This window comes from Ornithorhynchus anatinus, chromosome 3 (genome assembly GCF_004115215.2).
Source record: "Ornithorhynchus anatinus isolate Pmale09 chromosome 3, mOrnAna1.pri.v4, whole genome shotgun sequence".
In the NCBI taxonomy this organism is placed as follows: Eukaryota; Metazoa; Chordata; class Mammalia; order Monotremata; family Ornithorhynchidae; genus Ornithorhynchus; species Ornithorhynchus anatinus.
Window position 1 is genome coordinate 89266475 of NC_041730.1, and position 19411 is coordinate 89285885.

The 19411-nt window shown below is 47.2% G+C and overlaps 2 protein-coding genes across 2 annotated transcripts in view; one reads left to right on the plus strand and one right to left on the minus strand.

Annotated features, from left to right (window-relative positions):
• Positions 1–4599: 4599 nt before the first annotated feature.
• SELENOP (selenoprotein P) lies at positions 4600–18075 on the plus strand. Its single transcript, XM_029061674.1, has 5 exons — positions 4600–4686; positions 11452–11667; positions 13735–13947; positions 15798–15915; positions 16459–18075. Exons 2-5 carry the CDS (start codon positions 11465–11467, stop codon positions 16768–16770), a joined length of 846 nt encoding a protein of 281 aa, XP_028917507.1. The 5' UTR covers positions 4600–4686; positions 11452–11464; the 3' UTR covers positions 16771–18075.
• The window catches only part of CCDC152 (coiled-coil domain containing 152), a 32025-nt gene continuing 30019 nt past the window's right edge, over positions 17406–19411 (minus strand). The window contains exon 9 of the mRNA XM_039911527.1: positions 17406–18283. Within this exon, the coding sequence (XP_039767461.1) occupies positions 18161–18283 (123 nt within the window). The 3' untranslated portion in view covers positions 17406–18160. The remainder of the gene's footprint in view (positions 18284–19411) is intronic.

A 19411-nucleotide genomic window follows, 5' to 3' on the forward strand; every position in this document is an offset into this window, starting at 1 on the left:
ATCTCGTAAAAACCGATGGCAACTAAATAGAATCGAGGCGATGTACAATTCATTAACAAAATAAATAGGGTAACGAAAATATATACAGTTGAGCGGACGAGTACGGTGCTGTGGGGATGGGAAGGGAGAGGTGGAGGAGCAGAGGGAAAAGGGGAAAATGAGGGTTTAGGCTGCGGAGAGGTAAAGGGGGGATGGCAGAGGGAGTAGAGGGAGAAGAGGAGCTCAGTCTGGGAACGCCTCTTGGAGGAGGTGAGTTTTAAGTAGGGTTTTGAAGAGGGAAAGAGAATCAGTTTGGCGGAGGTGCGGAGGGAGGGCGTTCCAGGACCGCGGGAGGACGTGACCCGGGGGTCGACGGCGGGATAGGCGAGACCGAGGGACGGCGAGGAGGTGGGCGGCAGAGGAGCGGAGCGTGCGGGGTGGGCGGTGGAAAGAGAGAAGGGAGGAGAGGTAGGAAGGGGCGAGGTGATGGAGAGCCTCGAAGCCTAGAGTGAGGAGTTTTTGTTTGGAGCGGAGGTCGATGGGCAACCACTGGAGTTGTTTAAGAAGGGGAGTGACATGCCCAGATCGTTTCTGCAGGAAGATGAGCCGGGCAGCGGAGTGAAGAATAGACCGGAGCGGGGCGAGAGAGGAGGAAGGGAGGTCAGAGAGAAGGCTGACACGGTAGTCTAGCCGGGATATAACGAGAGCCCGTAACAGTAAGGTAGCAGTTTGGGTGGAGAGGAAAGGGCGGATCTTGGCGATATTGTAGAGGTGAAACCGGCAGGTGTTGATAACGGATAGGATGTGTGGGGTGCGAGGAACCTGAAATTCTGCTCCTCTAGCCCCAGTGTCCTATTTATCTTTGTTATTTGTCTTATTAATAATAATACTAATAATACTAATAATGGTATTTGTTAAGCACTTGCTATGTGCTAGGCATTTTATTTAGTACTGAGGTAGATACGAGCAAATCGGGTTGGACACAGTCCTTGTCCCACATGGGACTCACAGTCTTAATCCCCAATTTACAGATAGGAAAACTGAGGCTCAGAGAAGTGAATTTATTTGTCCAGGGTCAAACGGCAGAAGAGTGGGGGAGCTGAGATTAGAACACAGGTCCTCTGACTCCCAGGCCCAGGCTCTATCCATTAGGCCATGCTCCTTCCCATGTGCTCTCTTAATTTTTTGTTTCATTGCTCCTTTTGTTGCCAGCCCCCTCTGCCCACTTTTAATTTCAGATTGTGAGCCCCTGAGGGCCAGGGACTATTTCTAATTCCCACCTGTGTCTTCTGTCAGTGATTAGTACAGTGTTCTGCATACAGTAATAGCTTAGTAAATACTATTATAAATAGACCCATTTTCTGTCTCAAGGGATTTAGAGTCTAGCGGGGAAGACACAGAGAACAGAGAATATGTCTAGCAGTTCCATTGTATGATAGTCTCCCAATCATTTAGTACAGTGCTCTCTGATCACAGTAAGTGCTCAATAAGCACCAGCGATTGATGGATGTATGAAAGTGCTATGGGGTGGGGGTGAGTGCCTTCGTAAGTGCTTAAGAGATGCATTAGGGAGGAAAAATAGAATGGAAAATACAAACTAGAGAAGTAGCATGGCCTAGTGGAAGAAGCATGGGCCTGGAAGTCAGAGGACCTGAGTTCCAATCCTGCCTCTTTCACCTGCTGTGTGACTTTGGCAAGTCATTTAACTTCCCTGTATCTCAGGCACCTCAGATGTAAATGGGGATTAAGGCTGTGAGCCCCATGTGGGACAGGGACTGTGTCCAACCTCATTATCTTGAATTTACCCCAGAACAGGGCATATAGCTAGCGCTTAACAAATGCCGTTAAAAGAAAGAATAGATGAGGTATTACTCAAGGAAGGCTTCTTTATTCAATCGTATTTATTGAGCGCTTACTCCTTACTTCTCGAAGGAGGTAGGCTTTTTATAGGGCTTTGAAGATGGGGAGTTGGAGTTCTAGGTGGAAGGGAGGTTGTGAGTAAGGAGTCTGATCTCCCTGATGCCTGATGTCTCTAATCTTTTTCCTTTTGAGCATTTATTGTTCTTCACTGCACATCTGCCACTGTTTGCCCAAGGCCAATATGGAAATCCGCCTCTGCTTATCTTCTTCCTCTGGGAGACCATTTCCATAGTCTTTCTCCCTGGATCCAAGGGGACAGAGGAACAAAACCACTCAAAAGGCAAAAGCTATAGCTTTCATGACTGACCCAACCGGGTCCAAGCCCAGAATGGTAATTCACCAGCCCAGAAGTGGCAGTGTGGTCTGCAGACTGTAAGCTTATTGCGGGAAGGGAATGAATCTACCAACTCTGATGCAGCATGGTTTATTAGATAGAGCCCAGGCCTGGGAGTCAGAAGGACCAGGGTTCTAATGCCGGTTCTACCATTTGTCTTCTGTGTGACCTTGAGCAAGTCACTTAATGTCTCTGGGCCTGTTACCCTGTCTTGTAAAATGGGGATTAAGACTGTGAGCCCCAAGTTGGATATGGACTGTGTCTGACCTGATTAGCTTGTATGAACCCCAGCTCTTCCTACGGTACCTGGCACGTAGTAATACCCCAGCTCTTCCTACGGTGCCCGGCACGTAGTAAGCACTTAACAAATACCATAAAAAAGTGCCTGGTATGCTGCTCTGCACACAGTAAGCTCTCAGTAAATAACAGCGATGATAATGATTATGATGATAGTGGGAGGTTATGATGATAGTGGGAGGGCTTGGCGGAATCAGTAGACTTCGGTTCTAGTCCCAGCTCAGCCACTTATCTCCTGTGTGACTACAAGCCACTTAACTTCTCTGTGCCTCATTTTCCTCCACTGTAAAAGGGGTATAAATGGGTATTTTTCTCCCCTGTAAAATGGGCAAGGGCCTGGGAGCCAGAAAGTTGCCAGTTCTACCACTTCTCCACTGATCTGTGCTTCAATTACCTCGTCTGTAAAATGGGGATTAAGACTGTGAGCCCCATGTGGGACAGGAACTGAGTCCAACTCGATTTGCTTGTATACACCCCAGCACTTAGTACAGTGCCTGGCACATAGTAAGTGCTTAACAAATTCCATCATTATTATTATTATTTTTAGGATGAGAGACCCTGTCATATCCATCCCACCCTGGAACTGAATGCAGTGCTTGGCACATAGTAGTGCTTAATAAATACCATCATCATTTCTAAGAGCTGCACGAAGCCTTTTTGCACAGCTGGCTACTGTCCTCGGAAATGGGAGAGCAATAGGAAGAGTTAAAGGAACTGAAAAAGAAAAGAAAAAGAAAAGTTGAGCACAAGATGCACTGGGTCAACAGATTCCTTTCCCCCTGTGGTTGCGAGGTACCTCTCTTCCTCTGGCTTAACTCCCATCCTGGACTGAACTATTTAATCCGAGACCCTCGGGGTGGGGGCTGGAGGGGTTCATTCAGTTAATCTTATTTATTAATAATAATAATTGTGGTATTTGTTGAGTTCTTACTATGTGCCAGGCACTATACTAAGTGCTGGAGTGGAAACAAGCATATCACGTTGGACACAGTCCCTGACCCACATGGGCTCACAGTCTCAATCCCTCTTTTACAGATGAGGTAACTGAGGCCCAGAGAAATGAAGTAAATCCTAATAGTAATTATGGCATTTAAGTGCTTACTATGTTCCAGGCACTTTACTAAGCACTGGGGTGGATACAAGCAAACCGGGTTGGACACAGTCCCTTTCCCTCATGGGGCTCACAATCTCAATCCCCATTTTACAGATGAAGGAACTGAGGCCTAGAGAAATGAAGTGACCTGCCCAAGGTCACACTGCAGACGAGTGGCAGAGCCGGGATTAGAACCCATGACCTTCTGACTCCCAGGTTTGTGCTCTATCCATTAGGACTTACTGTGTGCAGAGCACTATACTAAGTTCTTGGAAAGTACAATTCAGCAACAGATGGAGACAATTCCTACCCAACAAGGGGTTCACAGTCTAGAATGGGGGAGACAGACAACAAAACAAGTAGACAGGCATCAAAAGCATCAATATAAATAGAATTATAGACATATACACATCATTAATAAAATAGAATAATAATTATGTGCATATATGCACAAGTGCTGCGGGGTAGGGGGTGGGATAGAGCAAAGGGAGGGAGTCCGGACGACGGGGAGGGGAGGAGGAGCAGAGGAAAAGGGGGGCTCAGTCTGGGAAGGCCTCCTGGAGGAGATGAGCTTTCAATAGGGCTCTGAAGGGGCGAAGTGAGCTAGTTTGGCAGATGTGAGGAGGGACACATCAATATAAATAAACTGACGGGGATATAAATAAATACAATTATAGATGTATACATGAGTGTGTGTGGGGGGGTGGGATAAGAAAACTTCAGGGAATAAGGAATAAGCAGGGAATACGAAAACTTCCATGTTTTGCAAAGCTCCTGCAGCATGCATGCCCACTTTTTCTTCTTCTTCAAGTTTTTCTTCTATTTCTTCTTTTTCTGCTGCTGCTGCTGGTGGAGATGGTTAAGCTATAAACAAAGCCCCGGGGGCAGGGGATCGCAGGGTCCGCATGCCAAGTCACGTCACGGGAGGGCGGTGACCTTTGGGCCGAATCCGAGAGGGCGGTAAACAAGGGGACTATATATAAGGCGGTGGAGGCGGGGGCTGGGCCTGTCACCCGGAGCAGAGTCAGCCCAAGCACAACGGAGCACAGCTGAGCCTCCTGCTGTAAGTGGGGTTTTCTCTCCAACCCTTCGCCGTTTGCCTCCGGCCTGAGCTTTGGTTGGCAGTCTGTAGGTCAGTGGCATTTACTGAGCGCTCAGGGAGAGGACAAGAGAACAGTGCACGGATGTGAACATCACAGGCCATGTATCCTCTCTCGAGGATGGAAAGTTGCTTTAAGGAAATGAAATCCGGACGGCGGGGAGCGGGACAAGTGATAGCCAGTGGTGGGTGACCAGGGTGGGCTGCAGAATTCCCCCTCCCCTCCAGCTGGACATTTCATTTCCCTCCCCCGGAAGGCTTCCTCGTTGTGGAATGAAGCGGTTTGGGAATGCTGGTCCTGGCTGAGTCTGGAGGATGAAGGCTGGGGAGGAATGCCAGTTTGTCCAAACTGACTCCAGGGCCCTCCATCTCTTGGAGAAAATAACCAGTGGGATCTAGCTGGGGATGGGACATAATAATAATAATAATAATGTTGGTATTTGTTAAGTGCTTACTATGTGCCGAGCACTGTTCTAAGCGCTGGGGTAGACATAGGGGAATCAGGTTGTCCCATGTGGGGCTCACAGTCTTAATCCCCGTTTTACAGATGAGGGAACTGAGGCACCGAGAAGTTAAGTGACTTGCCCACAGTCACACAGCCAACAAGTGGCAGAGCTGGGATTCGAACTCATGAGCCCTGACTCCAAAGCCCATGCCCCCCTGGGGGTGGGGAAAGAGGTCGGGGGCAGGTGGCAGGCCCCAAGTTGGAGAGTGTGTGTGTGGCGGGGGGGGGTCTAGAGGGGTAGGAAAGGAGAATCTTCCCCTCTATTAGTGGATTAATTAATGTATGTATTATTGTAATTAATGTCTGTCTCCTCCCTCTAAGACGGTAAACTCGCTGTGGGCAGGGAATGGGTTTGTTACATTGTTTGTTGTACTCGCCCAAGGGCTTAGTATAGTGTCCTGCATATACTAAGCGCTCATTAAATCCGATTGATTGATTGGAAAGTGGAGGAGGAGGAGGGGGAGAAGGAGGGGAAGGGGAAAAGGAGGATGAGGTGGGAGAAGACCAGCATTTTGGGGCAGGAGTCGGGCCAGTTGAGAAGCAAAGTTAGGAGAAGGGAAGCTTTCATTTCCATTGCTTTTATCCTGAGGTTTCTAGCCCAGTCAGTGCAAAGTCTGGACAATGGGATTGGGAGTGAGAGGCCAAAGAAGGGAAGAATGTGCTTTTCTGTTCCTGGTGCAAAGACTCCGGGCCTGCCCAAACTTGGTATTTTTCTCTCCATAGGCCCCCTTGAAACATGAGAACCATTAACAACTTTGCAGTGTTCCCATTGCCATGCCGCTAGGAGGAATTAGTGGTTACTGTGCGTCTTTCAGGGTGCAAAACCATCATTACCAGTGGTATTTTTTGAGCACTTAACTGCATGCAGAGCACTGTACTAAGTACTTGGGGGAGAACAATACAGACGAGTTGGTAGACTCATTCCCGGCACAAAAGGAGCTTACAGACTAGAGGAGTCAATCAATCGATCAGGCATAGATCAGTCATATTTATTGAGCCCTCACTCTGTGCAGTGAGCATTTGGGTAAGTACGATATAACAATAAACAGACACATTCCCTGACCAAAACGACCTTACAGTCCAGAGGGGGAGATAGACTGAATAGAAATAATTAAATTACGGATATATACATCACTGCTGTGGGGCTGGGAGCGGGGGTTGAATGAAGGGAGCAAGGCAATATGATCTGACCACGTTGAAGGTACTAAAATCACTTTTGTAACGATCAATGATATTTATTGAGTGCCGACAGTGTGCATAGCATACCGTGCTTAGTGGGGAAGAACTGTAGGTGTTTTCATCTAAAATAGAATGGCTCGACATTTCTGGAACTCTTTGGGATGATACACAATTCCCTGAGATGGGACTTTTTGCATTTTTATGGAATCCAAGAAACAGTGAGGTCACAAAAGAGCATTGTTTGGGGGCGGTTTGCCAATCAATAGCGCCTTATGTTCTCATAGTCAACTCTGCCTTGGAGAGCAGCCAGGCGGAGGACCATCTATCTGTATTACCAAACTCTCTGTTTTTGTGTACTCTCCCAACCGTTTAGTACACAGTGTACGGTGTCCGGACCATATTAAGTGCTTAGTAAATAACCACTGATTGATTCTGGGAATGAAGAGTTGGCAGGGCTTTGAGTGGGTCAGTTCGTCCATGTTTTGGGGCTGCTCTTGATTAACGTAATTAGATTGTATCTACCCCAGGGCTTAGTACAGTTCCTGGTACATAGTAAGTGCTTAACAAATATAAAATTTAAATAAATATTTTGGGCTGTTCACACAGTAGCTGGTTTGCAGTCAATCATATTTATTGAGTCCTTACTGTGTGCACAGCATTGTACTGAGTGCTTGGGAGAGTATAAAATAACCATGACCTTCCAGTCTAGAGGGGCTGTTGCAAAGGTGCTGGGCCCCTTAATGTACTGAGGAAGTACAAGTAAGAGAAGCAGCGTGGCTCAGTGGAAAGAGCCCGGGCTTGGGAGTCAGAGGTCATGGGTTCAAATCCCAGCTCTGCTGCTTGTCAGCTGTGTGACTTTGGGCAAGTCATTTAACTTTTCTGTGCTTCAGTTACCCCATCTGTAAATGGGGATTAAGACTGTGAGCCCCACGTGGGACAACCTGATCCCCTTGCATCCTCCCCAGCGCTTAGAACAGTGCTTTGCACATAGTAAGTGTTTAACAAATGCCATCATCATTATTATTATTATTTGCTGGGTTCAGCCAACAGCATCCAGTGCCAGAAAGGCTGGGGAGGAACTCCAGAAAAGAGCTTGCATTCCCAGTGGGGTCTCAACTCTCACCCCTCCTTTGCCCCGCTTCAGGCTCCCAGCTGCTCCACTTGTCTGCTCTGTGACTTTGGGAAAGTCACTTCACTTCTCTGTGCCTCAGTTACCTCCTCTGAAAGTGGGGATTAAGACTATGAGCCCCATGTGGGACACGGATGGTCTCTGACCTGATTGTCTTGTATCTACTCCAGCGCTTAGTACAGTGTCTGGCAGAAAGTGCTTAAAAAATGCCATAAAAAAGCTCCACTCCACGGGTTCTCTTAGCCCATGTCACTATTAGCCATCACTTCTACCTCTCCTAACCAACCCTGCCGCTGTTAACTGCTTGGGGCTGCTTCTGGATGAGACACCAGGTGCTCAGGGGAATCCGAAGCTTCCCCTCACCTCCGACTACCTGATCCTACTTTCTTTCCTTTGCTGGACTCCTCCCAAGTCCCAGGATTAGGTACCCATTGCTGTCACTTCACCGGCATCCTGACAAGGTACCAGACCCTGTCTGGAGATTGTCTCTATCTGTTGCCGAATTGTACATTCCAAGTACTTAGTGCAGTGCTCTGCACATAGTTAGCGCTCAATAAATACTATTGAATGAATGGAGAACCACACTTTGGAGTTGGCAGCCTTTGCAATTCTGGTTTACTGTTGTGCTTCCTCCCTTTCATCATCAGTCACTCAATGGTATTTACTGAGCACTAACCTTGTGCAGAGCGCTGTACTGAGCGCTTGGGAGAGTCCAACAGAACACAGCTGGTAGATGTATTCCGTGCCCATGATGAGTTTACAGTCGAGATGGGGAGAAGAAAGAAAGGCTGCCCTCCCCTGGCCCCTCTTCAGCTGGGCGTTGGCTCCCTGGACCTTGTTTATCAGGGAAGGGCTGTGCCTTGGCTAATTGGTGTCTGGTGTGTAGGGTCCTTAATAATCAGCAGCAGTGTGACCTAGTGGCAAGAGCACGGGCCTGGGAGTCAAAGACCTGGGTTCTAACCCCGGCTCTGCCCTTCGTCTGCTATGTGACCTTGGGCAAGTCACTTCACTTCTCTGTGCCTCAGTTACCTCATCTGTAAAGAGGGGATTAAGACTGTGAACCCCATGTGGGACAACCTGATTACCTTGTATCTATCCTAGTGTTTAGAAGTGCTTGGCACATAGCACTTAAATACCATTGTTATTATTAACTGATTTTTTTTTTAAGTGCTTACTGTGTGCCAGTCACTGTACTAAGCAGTGGGGAGGGTACAAGCAGATCGGGTTGGATGCAGTCCCTGTCTCACATGGGGCTCACAGTTTTAACCCCCATTTTACCCCTGATTAGACTGTAAGCCTGTCAATGGGCAGGGACTGTCTCTCTGTTGCTGATTTGTACATTCCAAGCGCTTAGTACAGTGCTCTGCACATAATAAGCGCTCAATAAATACTATTGAATGAATGAATTTTACAGATGAGATAACGGAGACAGAGGAAGTAAAGCAACTTGCCCAAGGTCACACCACAGACACGTGGAGGAGATGGGATTAGAAGCCGGGTCCTTCTGACTCCTTGGTCCATGCACTATCCACGAGACTATGCTGGATCCTTGGCTCTGCCTCCTCGGCTCCATATTTACAGTGGCTGCGGGGGGTTTCAAGGTCTAACTGTTCTGCTGTGGGCTGTCCATTGGGCATATGTGGGCAGGTCCCTTCAGGGTGGCAGTCTGAGACCCCCTGGGGGGTCAGGAAACAGATGGGCTTTGCGAGAGTAGGTTGTGGACCGAGGGTTAGAGTCGAGTGGGTTGTGGGCAGAGGGTTAGAGTTGGTGATAGGGTTTGGCTCCTGCTAGGACTCCATCCCTCCCATCCCCACTCTCTGCCACAGACAGTCCCTGATCCGCACCACCCATTGGCCTAATGGATTGAGCACGGACCTGGGAGTCAGCCGGACCTGAGTTCTAATCCTGCCACTCGTCTGAGGTGTGGCCTTGGGCAAGTTGCTTCACTTCTCTCTGCCATAGTTACCTCATCTCTAAAATGAGGATGAGAACTGTGAGCCCCATGTGGGACATGGATTAGGTCCAACCCTATAAGCTTGTATCTACCCCAGAGCTTAATGCAGTGGCTGGCGCATAGTAAGTGCTCAACACACTCCATGACAACAACCCTAACAACAACACCTTTTGGCCCCCTTCGGTCCAGAGGGTTAGGGAGGAGGCTGACAGGCTGATTAACCGGGACCTGGAGGATTCGGTGAGAAGTCGATCGCAAGGAGTTCTGAGAGTTGCTCAGTAAGTCCCTCACCTGCTTTAAGCTCGAGTCACGTGACACTGCTCCCCTAGGGTCTCAGTCTCAGCTAGACTTGCTTCCCAGTAGAACCAGGACCCTGGACCCAGGACACTTAATGATGGTTGTGGGCAGGGGATGTGTTTACCAACTCTGTTGTATTTGACTCTCCCAAGCGCTACTCTCCCCCACTTCAGAGCCTTAATGAAGGCACATATCCTCCAGGAGGCCTTCCTTGACTAAGCTCCCCCTTTCTTCTCCCTCTCCCTTCTGCCCAGACTTGCTCCCTTTGTTTTTCCCCACTTCCACTGTAATTTATATAGTTATATTATTGTCTATCTCTCCCCACCACTCCCCACCATTGTAAGCTCATTGTGGGCTTGTAAAGTGTCTGTTTATTGTTGCATTGTACTCTCCCAAACGCTTAGTACAGTGCTCTGCACACAGTAAGTGCTCAATAGATACAAGTGATTGAGTTGGGTGTGTGGCTCCTCCTTCAGCTTAGACGAGTGCTTGGCACATAGTGAGCGCTTAACGAATACCATAATTATTATTATTATTCACCTCTCCACTGCTGCTGGGGCTGCTGCTGCTGGGGCAACCATCGGTGCAGTCCAGCTGGCCACTTTGATCCTCTAAGCAGTGGGCCAAAGCAGACTGCCAGGGGCAGAAAAAGCCTTTGATCCTCTAAGCAATGGGCCAAAGCAGACTGCCAGGGGCAGAAAAGGCCCGGTGATGAGCCACAGTCCGTCCCTCCTGGGGAGTATCCTGCTGGTTGGAGTTGTTGGGTAGGAATTGTCTCTATTTGTTGCTGAATTGTACTTTCCAAGTGCTTAGTACAGTGTTCTGCACATAGTAAGTGCTCAATAAATACGATTGAATGAAGTTCAGGGTCCATGTCCCTATTGCCCCATGGTAACTCGGCCTCAAATCTAAGCTTGTTGTGGGCAGAGAATGTGTCTGTTTATTGTTATATTGTACTTTCCCAAGTGCTTAGTACAATGGTCTGCACAGAGTAAAGCCTCAGTAAATACAATTTATTGAAATCTATCTTCTTGGGTGGGACTGAAAAAGCATCTCCAGCAGAAAAGGGCACACCCAGACATCATCATCATCATCAATGGAATCTATTGAATGCTTGTTGTATGCACTGATCCAGCCATCACTGAATGTCCAATACTATTCCCCTCTGAAGTTGTACCCGCCCCAACGCTTAGAACAGTGCTTGATACATAAGTGCTTAACAAATACTGTATTTATTATTATTATAATTATTATATATGTATTATCTGTCTTACCACCAACCCTTCACCTACGTCCTCCCTCTGGCCTGGAACACCCTCCCTCCTCAAATCCGACAGACAATTACTCTCCCCGCCTTCAAAACCTTATTGAAGCCACATCTCCTCTAAGTGGCTTTCCCCAGCCCTCCTTTCGTCTTCTCCCGCTCTCTTCCTCATCGCCCTGACTTGCTCCCTTTATTCATCACCCCCCCCCCCTCCAGCCCCACAGCATTACATTTCATTGATTTCTATTAACGTCTGTCTCCCCCTCTAGACTGTAAGCCCATGGTGGGCAGGGATTGTGTCTGTTTATTGTTCTACTGTACTCTCCCAGGTGCTTAGTACAATGCTCCGTACACAGTAAGAATTCAGTAAATATGAATGAATGGATTTTCTCTTTTCACAGGAAAAGCCCAGCCATGTGGCAAGGCCTGGGGCTTGCCCTGGCTCTCTGCCTCCTCCCAGGTGGGGGGGCAGAGAGCCAGAGTGCAAGTTCCCACTGCAAGGAAGCCCCAAGGTGGCAAATCAGGGACCAGGATCCCATGCTGAACTCTCTGGGAACGGTGACCGTGGTGGCCCTCCTCCAAGCCAGCTGATATCTGTGCATCCTGCAGGCTTCCAGGTGAGCTGGGCCCCTCTCCAAGCGGAAAACTGGGACTTGGGAGGGGAGCTCTCCTCGGGTGAACTGTGGGCCTGGGGAATCTGGGCTTCCTTTCCTTGGGCCCATTCAAACCACAGTTTTCAGTAATGCCATTTTAGCAACTGGAATTCACTGCTATCGGATAAAAAGGAAGACCTTGGAAGGGTGATACACACAGTTCCCTGACATAGAAAAAACATTTAGTGCAGGCATTAAGTCACCATGGTTCTTGTTTTGAAAACAGATGCCTAACTACACTCAAGACAGTGTGCCTGAGGGCATTTATGGACACCTTCTGTCCAAGTAACTCCCTGGGAGTAATAAATCACTAGTATTTATCGGGCTCTTACTGTGTTCATTCATTTAATGGTATTTATTGAGCACTTACTGTGTGCTGAGCACTGTACTGAGTGCTTATGTTCAGATAGCCCTGCCGCTAGTCCAGTGGATAGAACACTTCTCTGGGTTCTAATCATAATCATAATTCATAATTATACTATTTGCTAAGTCCTTACTATGTGCCAAGCCCTGTATTAAGCACTGGGGAAGATACAAGTTAATTGAGTTGGACACAGTCCCTGTCCCACATGGGACTCACAGTCTGGAGGAATGGGAGAACAGGTGTTGAATCTCCATTTTAGAGATGAGGAAGCTGAGGCACCGACTAGTTGAGTGACTTGTCCAAGTTCCCAAAGCAGAAGGGGGATTGGAATCCAGGTCCTTTTGACTCCCACACCCATGGTCTATTCACTAGGTGCTTGTTAGACTGTAAGCCCAAGTGTAAGTGCTTAACAAAAACCGTAAAAAAGGATAACATGCATTTTGCAGTCAATATACTGCCTTGTTCTCCATTCTGGATGGGGAGCCGGGGTGGAGGAGAGGGATCCAGAGAGTGGGAGTGCAAGCTACTAGCACTAGAATTAATTGCTTCACACTGGTTCTAGGTCTGGAGTGTTCAGGTACGAGATCCTTCCGGCCATTACTTCATTCAGTGGTATTTATTGAGCGCTTACTGTGTGCAGAGCATGGTACTAAGAGCTTGGAATGTACAATTCGGCAACAGAAAGAGACAATCCCTGCCCAACAATGGGCTCATCATTTCTGATGGGTGGCTCCACCTGCTCTAAACAGGTGCCTGGGAGCTTACAAGAAAATAAGACCTCATACCTGCCGGGCACTACATACAGCGGGTGAGCCGCCCATCAGAAATGATGGATGGATCTCGGGGCTGAGTGCTGTACAGCACTAGGGGACTACTTGGTGCCATTAAAATGATTTCACAACATGGCGTGATTTTCTTTTTTTAGAAATGATATTTAAGTGTTTTTTATGTGCTAATAATAATGTTGGTATTTAAGTGCTTACTATGTGCCGAGCACTGTTCTAAGCGCTGGGGTAGATACAAGGTAATCAGGTTGTCCCACGTGAGGCTCACAGTCTTCATCCCCATTTTACAGATGAGGTCACTGAGGCCCAGAGAAGTTAAGTGACTTGCCCACAGTCACACAGCTGCCAAGTGGCAGAGCTGGGATTCAAACCCATGACCTCTGACTCCCAAGCCCAAGCTCTTTCCACTGAGACACGCTGCTTCTCCTGCTAGGCACTGTACTGAGTGCTGGGGTAGATACAAGCTAATCAGGTTGGACACAGTCCATATCCCACACGGGGTTCATCGTCTTAGTTCCTATTTTACAGATGAGGGAACAGAGGCACAGAGAAGTGAAGTAACTTGCCCAAAGAGACTCAGCAGACAAATGGTAGAGCTGAGATTACAGCCTTGGTCCTTCAGATGCCCAGACCCGTGCTCTAACCACTAGACCTCTCTGCTTCTTGCTTGTGAGAGTTGAATAAATACAGTTATATGCAATGATATAGAACAGCACCCCAAAATGCAGTCTTTCTGTGAAACATCTGATATTCAAGAACTTATACAAAGAATGAATCAAGAATTATCCATTAACTGGGAAATGTTCTTTTTGTGATCTTATTAAAAATGTAAGATACTTATGTGAGCATTATATGCATTTTTTTTCTCCTTAAACCTTTTAGATTGGAAGATCTGCGAGTGAAATTGGAGAATGAAGGCTATTCGAACATCTCTTACATTATTGTCAACCATCAAGGAATGCCATCCCAGCTAAACCACAAAACTCTGAAAGAGAAAGTCTCTGAGCATATTCCTGTTTATCAACAGGATGAAAAGCAAACAGATGTCTGGTCTACCTTAAAAGGAAACAAGGATGATTTTCTGATATACGACAGGTCTGTGCGCATATATATATAATAATGGGGCAGGAACCAAGGTTTACATCTTGTAATTAAAGAACTCCAAATTCCTTCTTAGGGCTTACAAAATGCAACCACACTGCATTTTGTAAGCCCTAAGAAGAAATTTGGAGTTCTTTAATTACAAGAAGCTATTTACCACACGGTTTGTTAAAGCTGATCTTTGAAATGCTGGTGTAAGTGGCTTTCTAGAAACTAAAACATTTAATCAGATCAGAGAGTTTCACCTTTCTAGTAGGAAAAATTTTCCCCTATTAATTAGGTCATAAAACTGTAGACTCTTTTTGTGGTACATTCCTGGGGGAGTATGTGATGTCTGACGGCTTATACCCTGGAGGCCTAGCCAAAGTCTTTTGTAATGCTGAACTGAGACTGGAATTGGGGCCTGCCTTGGTCCCCTGCAGTTTAAGGTGAGTTTTAATCACTGGGGCAAGTTAGCACCGGATTTAATTTACAATAAAAGCCAAGAGCCTGTGAAACAAACTTCAGTGACTGCCTTTCTTGATTAGCCAATGGAAAGTTCCATCTTGGAAACCCAAAGAGAGGGTTACCTGGTAAGGATTCAAAGCGGTGACCTCGATTCTTCCCAGAAGGCCCAGGTTGAATTTCCCATCTTTGTCTGTGGAAGGAAATCCTTCTGACCTTTCTACATCCTTCTCTTAACGAAAGCTCCTTGTGGCCAGGGAACTAATCTACCAACCTTATTGTATTGTACTTTGCAAGTGCTTAGTACAGGGCTCTGCACAAAGTAAGCACTTAATAAATACCACTGGTTGATTACACCCAGTTCAGGTTCTTCCTTCCTCCCAAAGTAACTTACCTCCTTTATGCCGCTCTGTCTTGTTCCCTCGACTCTGACCCATTGCTCCCGTGCTCCACCTCTACGTAGAACTCCCTCCTTCCCTTCTTCAAATTCATCAAGCCTAGTCTCTCCCTATCTTCAAAGTCTCCTGAAATCCCACCTCCTCCAGAAGATATCCCCCATTCCCGGTCATGCCATTCCAACAGCCATTCTTAACACTTTTTTCTATTTACTTCCTCCATTTATTAGTTTTTCCATACTCTTGCTATTACCGATTGTAGTCATGCTTTCACTCCTCCTCAAACTGTTATACATTTTTTATGTTACTTGTTAAGTGCTTACTTTGTGCCAGGTTCTGTATTAAGGGCTGGGGCAGATACAAGCTATTCAAGTAGGACGTAGCCCATGTCCTACATGGGGCTCACAGTCTTTATCCCCCATTTTACAGATGAGGGAACCGAGGCCCAGAGGAGCGAAGTGACTTGCTCTAGGTTACGCAGCAGACAAGTGGCGGAGCTGGAATTAGAATCCAGGTCCTTCTGACTCCCAGGTCCATGCTCTGTTCACTAGGCAGCTTCTCTTATTTCTGTCTCCCCCTGGGAGTGGGAATGTTTTTCTTTTTTTTTTTTGTTTTCTCAAGCACCTAATTGAGTGCTCTGCACTATAGGTGAATAGGTGCTTAATAGATAAGGATGGTGGTGATGCTGGTGAGTGGCACTCTAGAGGGCCAAATTCATTTATTCAATCATTTATTGAGCGCTTAAGGGGCTTGGGAGAGTACAATATAACAAACAGACACGGTCCTCTGGTTCTCTCAGTACCCTGAAGGAAGTCGAGCCTCTGTCAGAAGTCGGCTCCATATTACAGAACTTTACTTGGTTTAGCTAGTTTCTGAAATACTCTGATCCAATTAAGGTTGTAATAGTCTCTCACTTGGCCTCACTGATGAGCTTTCCGGACTACTTTAATGAATGCTTTCACAGTTCTGCAAAATGATGCCCGACTGTGATTCTTCCACATCTAGGTGTGGCCGCCTTGTGTATCACCTCAGCTTGCCTTACACTTTCCTAAGTTTTTCCTACGTTGAAGACTCTATCAAGACAACCTACTGTGAACAGAACTGTGGAAACTGCTCGTACACGGTATCTTCCTTATTTAATGATTTTGGCTAGTAGAAAAGGGGTAGGAATCTAGAGAAGCCCTGAATTTTGCCTAATAATAATAATAATGACTATGGTATTTGTTAAGCACTTACTGTGTGCCAGGCACTGTAACTAAGTGCTGGGGTGGATACAAGCTAATCGGGTTGACACAGTCCCTGTCCCACATGGGGCTCACAGTTTCAATACCCATTTTACAGATGAGGTAACCGAGGCACAGAGAAGTGAATTCCCCAAAGTCATACCGCTCAGACAAATGGCTGAGCTGGGATTAGAACCCATAACCTTCTGACTCCCAGGCCCATGCTCTATTCCTGACGCCATGCAGCTCTAAATAAACAGCATTGTTTTTATTTAAAAATGAATTCAGGTAGTGGAAAGAGCATGGGCCTGGGAGTCAGAAGACCCGTGTTTTAATTCTGCTTTGCCAGTTGCTTCCTGTGTGGCGTTGGGTAACTCGTTCCGGCCAAGTTAGCGGAGAGCAGGGCCCAGTTGGGGAAATGAAACGTGATGACTGTGTTTCAGATGCCCGAGGCTGAAGAGTTCTGTACCAACACCTCATCGGCTGCCAAAGAGAAAGCGACGGAGGCGCCCCTGCCCCACAACGACCGCCCGCACCACCATCACCACCACCACCATCACCACGGGCACAAGCCTCACCCCTCGGGGACGGAGCAGGCGCCGGCAGATCCCGACGGTCCTCTGAGATCCCCCGCCCCTCAGGGCCTCCACAAGCGGCTGAGACCTGCGGGCCAGCCCAGGCAGGGTCAGGGCGGGAGTCGGGAAGCGGCGGAGGGGCGAGGAGAGGAGCTCCCGAGCCCGAGGAAGAAGGCCTGACGCAAGGGCAACGCGAGCTGTCAGAATCAGTTACTCTGAGATTGGCACAAGCGCTCCGGGCCTGCTCCGAGTAGCTGATGCTGACACTGTCGCCACCTGCTCTTCGGGAGCAAGGCGACAGCCACGGCCCTCTGACAGTGCAGAGACGCCCTCCCGGCTCTGTGCAGCTGACAGGGCCGGCAGTCAGGGGAAGACGTCATTGAATCTTGACAGTGACGTTCCCCACTGCCGGCCTGACCGCCAGCGGCCCAGTTGCCCTCGCCCTCACCCACAGACCCCAACGCAGCCTGAAAATGAGAAAATACGGCCGGAATGTGAAAGTGACCCACACGTTAAACATTTTTAAACCGAGTATACCACCCCCTCATGCTCCTCTGCACTAGGGTCAATCCCGGTGCTGAGAGGGACGTGAGATTTATTTTTTAAACCAACTATAAAGGCCCTTAATTAATCCAAGCTACCGGAGGGGCCAAATGAATTTGACCAAAGGTAATTGGCGAGAAAATTATATACTAATTTGGCCTGCAAAGTGGGAATCTCCTACCCTGGAGTTTTGAACCGAGCCGTATTTGATCATTTCAGAGCCTGGTGAAGGGCGATAGTGTGTCTGGGAAATCTGTCTTTCTTGCTTGCCTCCTGCCGTTCTGCTTGCATTTATGAGAACAGAAACATAAACTATAAACCTAGGGGTTTCTGTTGGATAGTTAGCAATCAAGAATGGGAGACAATCGAAAAAGACGGGTTTGCCTTCCTTTTTTTACTATTACTTATCTCCTCTGAGGAAACTAGCCAGTAGTTTTTTTTAAATGGCTTCTTTTCTTAAACTGATCCCAAAATCACGGAGGACGGTTACACCTCGTTGTAGCTTGAGATGCAGAAATAGGGAACTGACTGAGGTTTTTGCCCCAGGAGAATGTGCCATCCTGAAGACATGGGGCTATACCATTATCTGTATTGCTTCAAAATTAATAGTTTTTCTATACTTGGACGTTTTTATAGTTTCAGATTCCTACATTAGTTTTAGAATATTACACACTAATGAAACATTTGACAAGTTTTACTTTTATTTTCAAGAAAAACATTTGAGATTGTCTATTTGAAAATGTGTTGAGGGGAGAGGAACTGATGCTGTTTATGTGGGAATGGCTTAGAAAGTATTTGCCATAGTTAATGACGGTTCAGTAGGGAAATCCAATCCTATGAACCTGAGCTCTTCTATGGTTAATGCTAATAAGCCCCGGGGGTGAGCAGAGATAAAAGATGGGGCACATTTGGAATTTTAGATAAACTCAATTAAAAAAAAAAGAATCTAAAGTTGTCATTTTTGCAGAACGGGAGAGTTCAAAGCTCGTTAGATGTTTTGGACAGAAATACGTGTTTATGATTATATTTACAATCGTCTAAATTTGTGCCGGGGCTCCTGGTAAACCTTGAGACGTTGCTCCAGCTCTCGGATGGTGTTACGGAGCATTTCGATTTCTTTGTTCTTTTCTTCCTGCAGGTGTTGAAGCTTCTACATGAAAGAGAGAAACGTTTTGTAAAAAGTGTTTAGATTTTAAAGATCTCGCAGGTTTGAGAAACCAAAGCGCACTGCTTTCTTAGAGAAGTGCAGCCATGGCTCATGGTCGTGACTTAGGGGGAGTCACTCGTCAAGTTGAACCAAGGGGGAGGAATGTTGACGGAGTCCTGCTTGTTTTTTAGAGGTGCTAGTTTTGGGAAAGGTGGATGGGGAATGGTAGCTGTTCTTACCAGGCGGCAGGAAAGGAAGGGGAAAGGTCAGGTTGGGTTTGTTCAGTCAGAAAGGATGAATTAGGTTCTCAGGCCTTTGATCTGACTCCTCACACCCACAATTGACAGTAGCTGTCTCGGATCTGGTTGCCCTTCTTGCTGCGCTAACAGATTCGTCCCAAGTAAGCTCCCACTAGACTGTAAACTCCTCGAAGGCAGGGATTGGTCTACCAACTCTATTTTAGTGGACTCTCGAGTGCTTAGTACAATGCTCAGCACCCAGTAAGCAGGCAATAAAAAAATATCGATCGACCGACTGATGAAGGCTGATCTTGGTTTCCTAGCCTTTCTCATAGGTTGAGTTAGCAAGAGGTGGGATTAGAAGCAAAGAATGGACTTACTTGAGCCAAATTTGTCTGTGCGGTATTTCCTTATGTACTCACGAGGAGGGCGGTTGGGGAGAGTGTCAGTCCCCCCGGTATATTCAACCACACTCATATATACATACACACACACACACACACACACACACACGTAAGGCTCACCACCAGTAACATTTTCAAAGAGGAAGGACCGCTGGGATCCTACAATCAATCATTGGTATTTATTGAGCTCTGTGTGCAGAGCACTGTACTAAGCACTTGGGAGAGGACAATACAGCAGAGTTGGTAGTCCCATTCCCTGCCCACAGGGAATCTTGCAGTTTAGAGGAGACACACACACACACACACACACACACACACACACACACACACACACACAGAGGTACATGCTCACCCAGAGTAGGGAATGTGCCTCTTGTACTCTCCCAAGTGCCTAGCACAGCACTGCACACAGAGTAAGCCCTCAATAAATATGATGGGACTGAGACTAGTGGATACGGACTGGGCCCCCTCTGCCCGAGGCCTCCCCC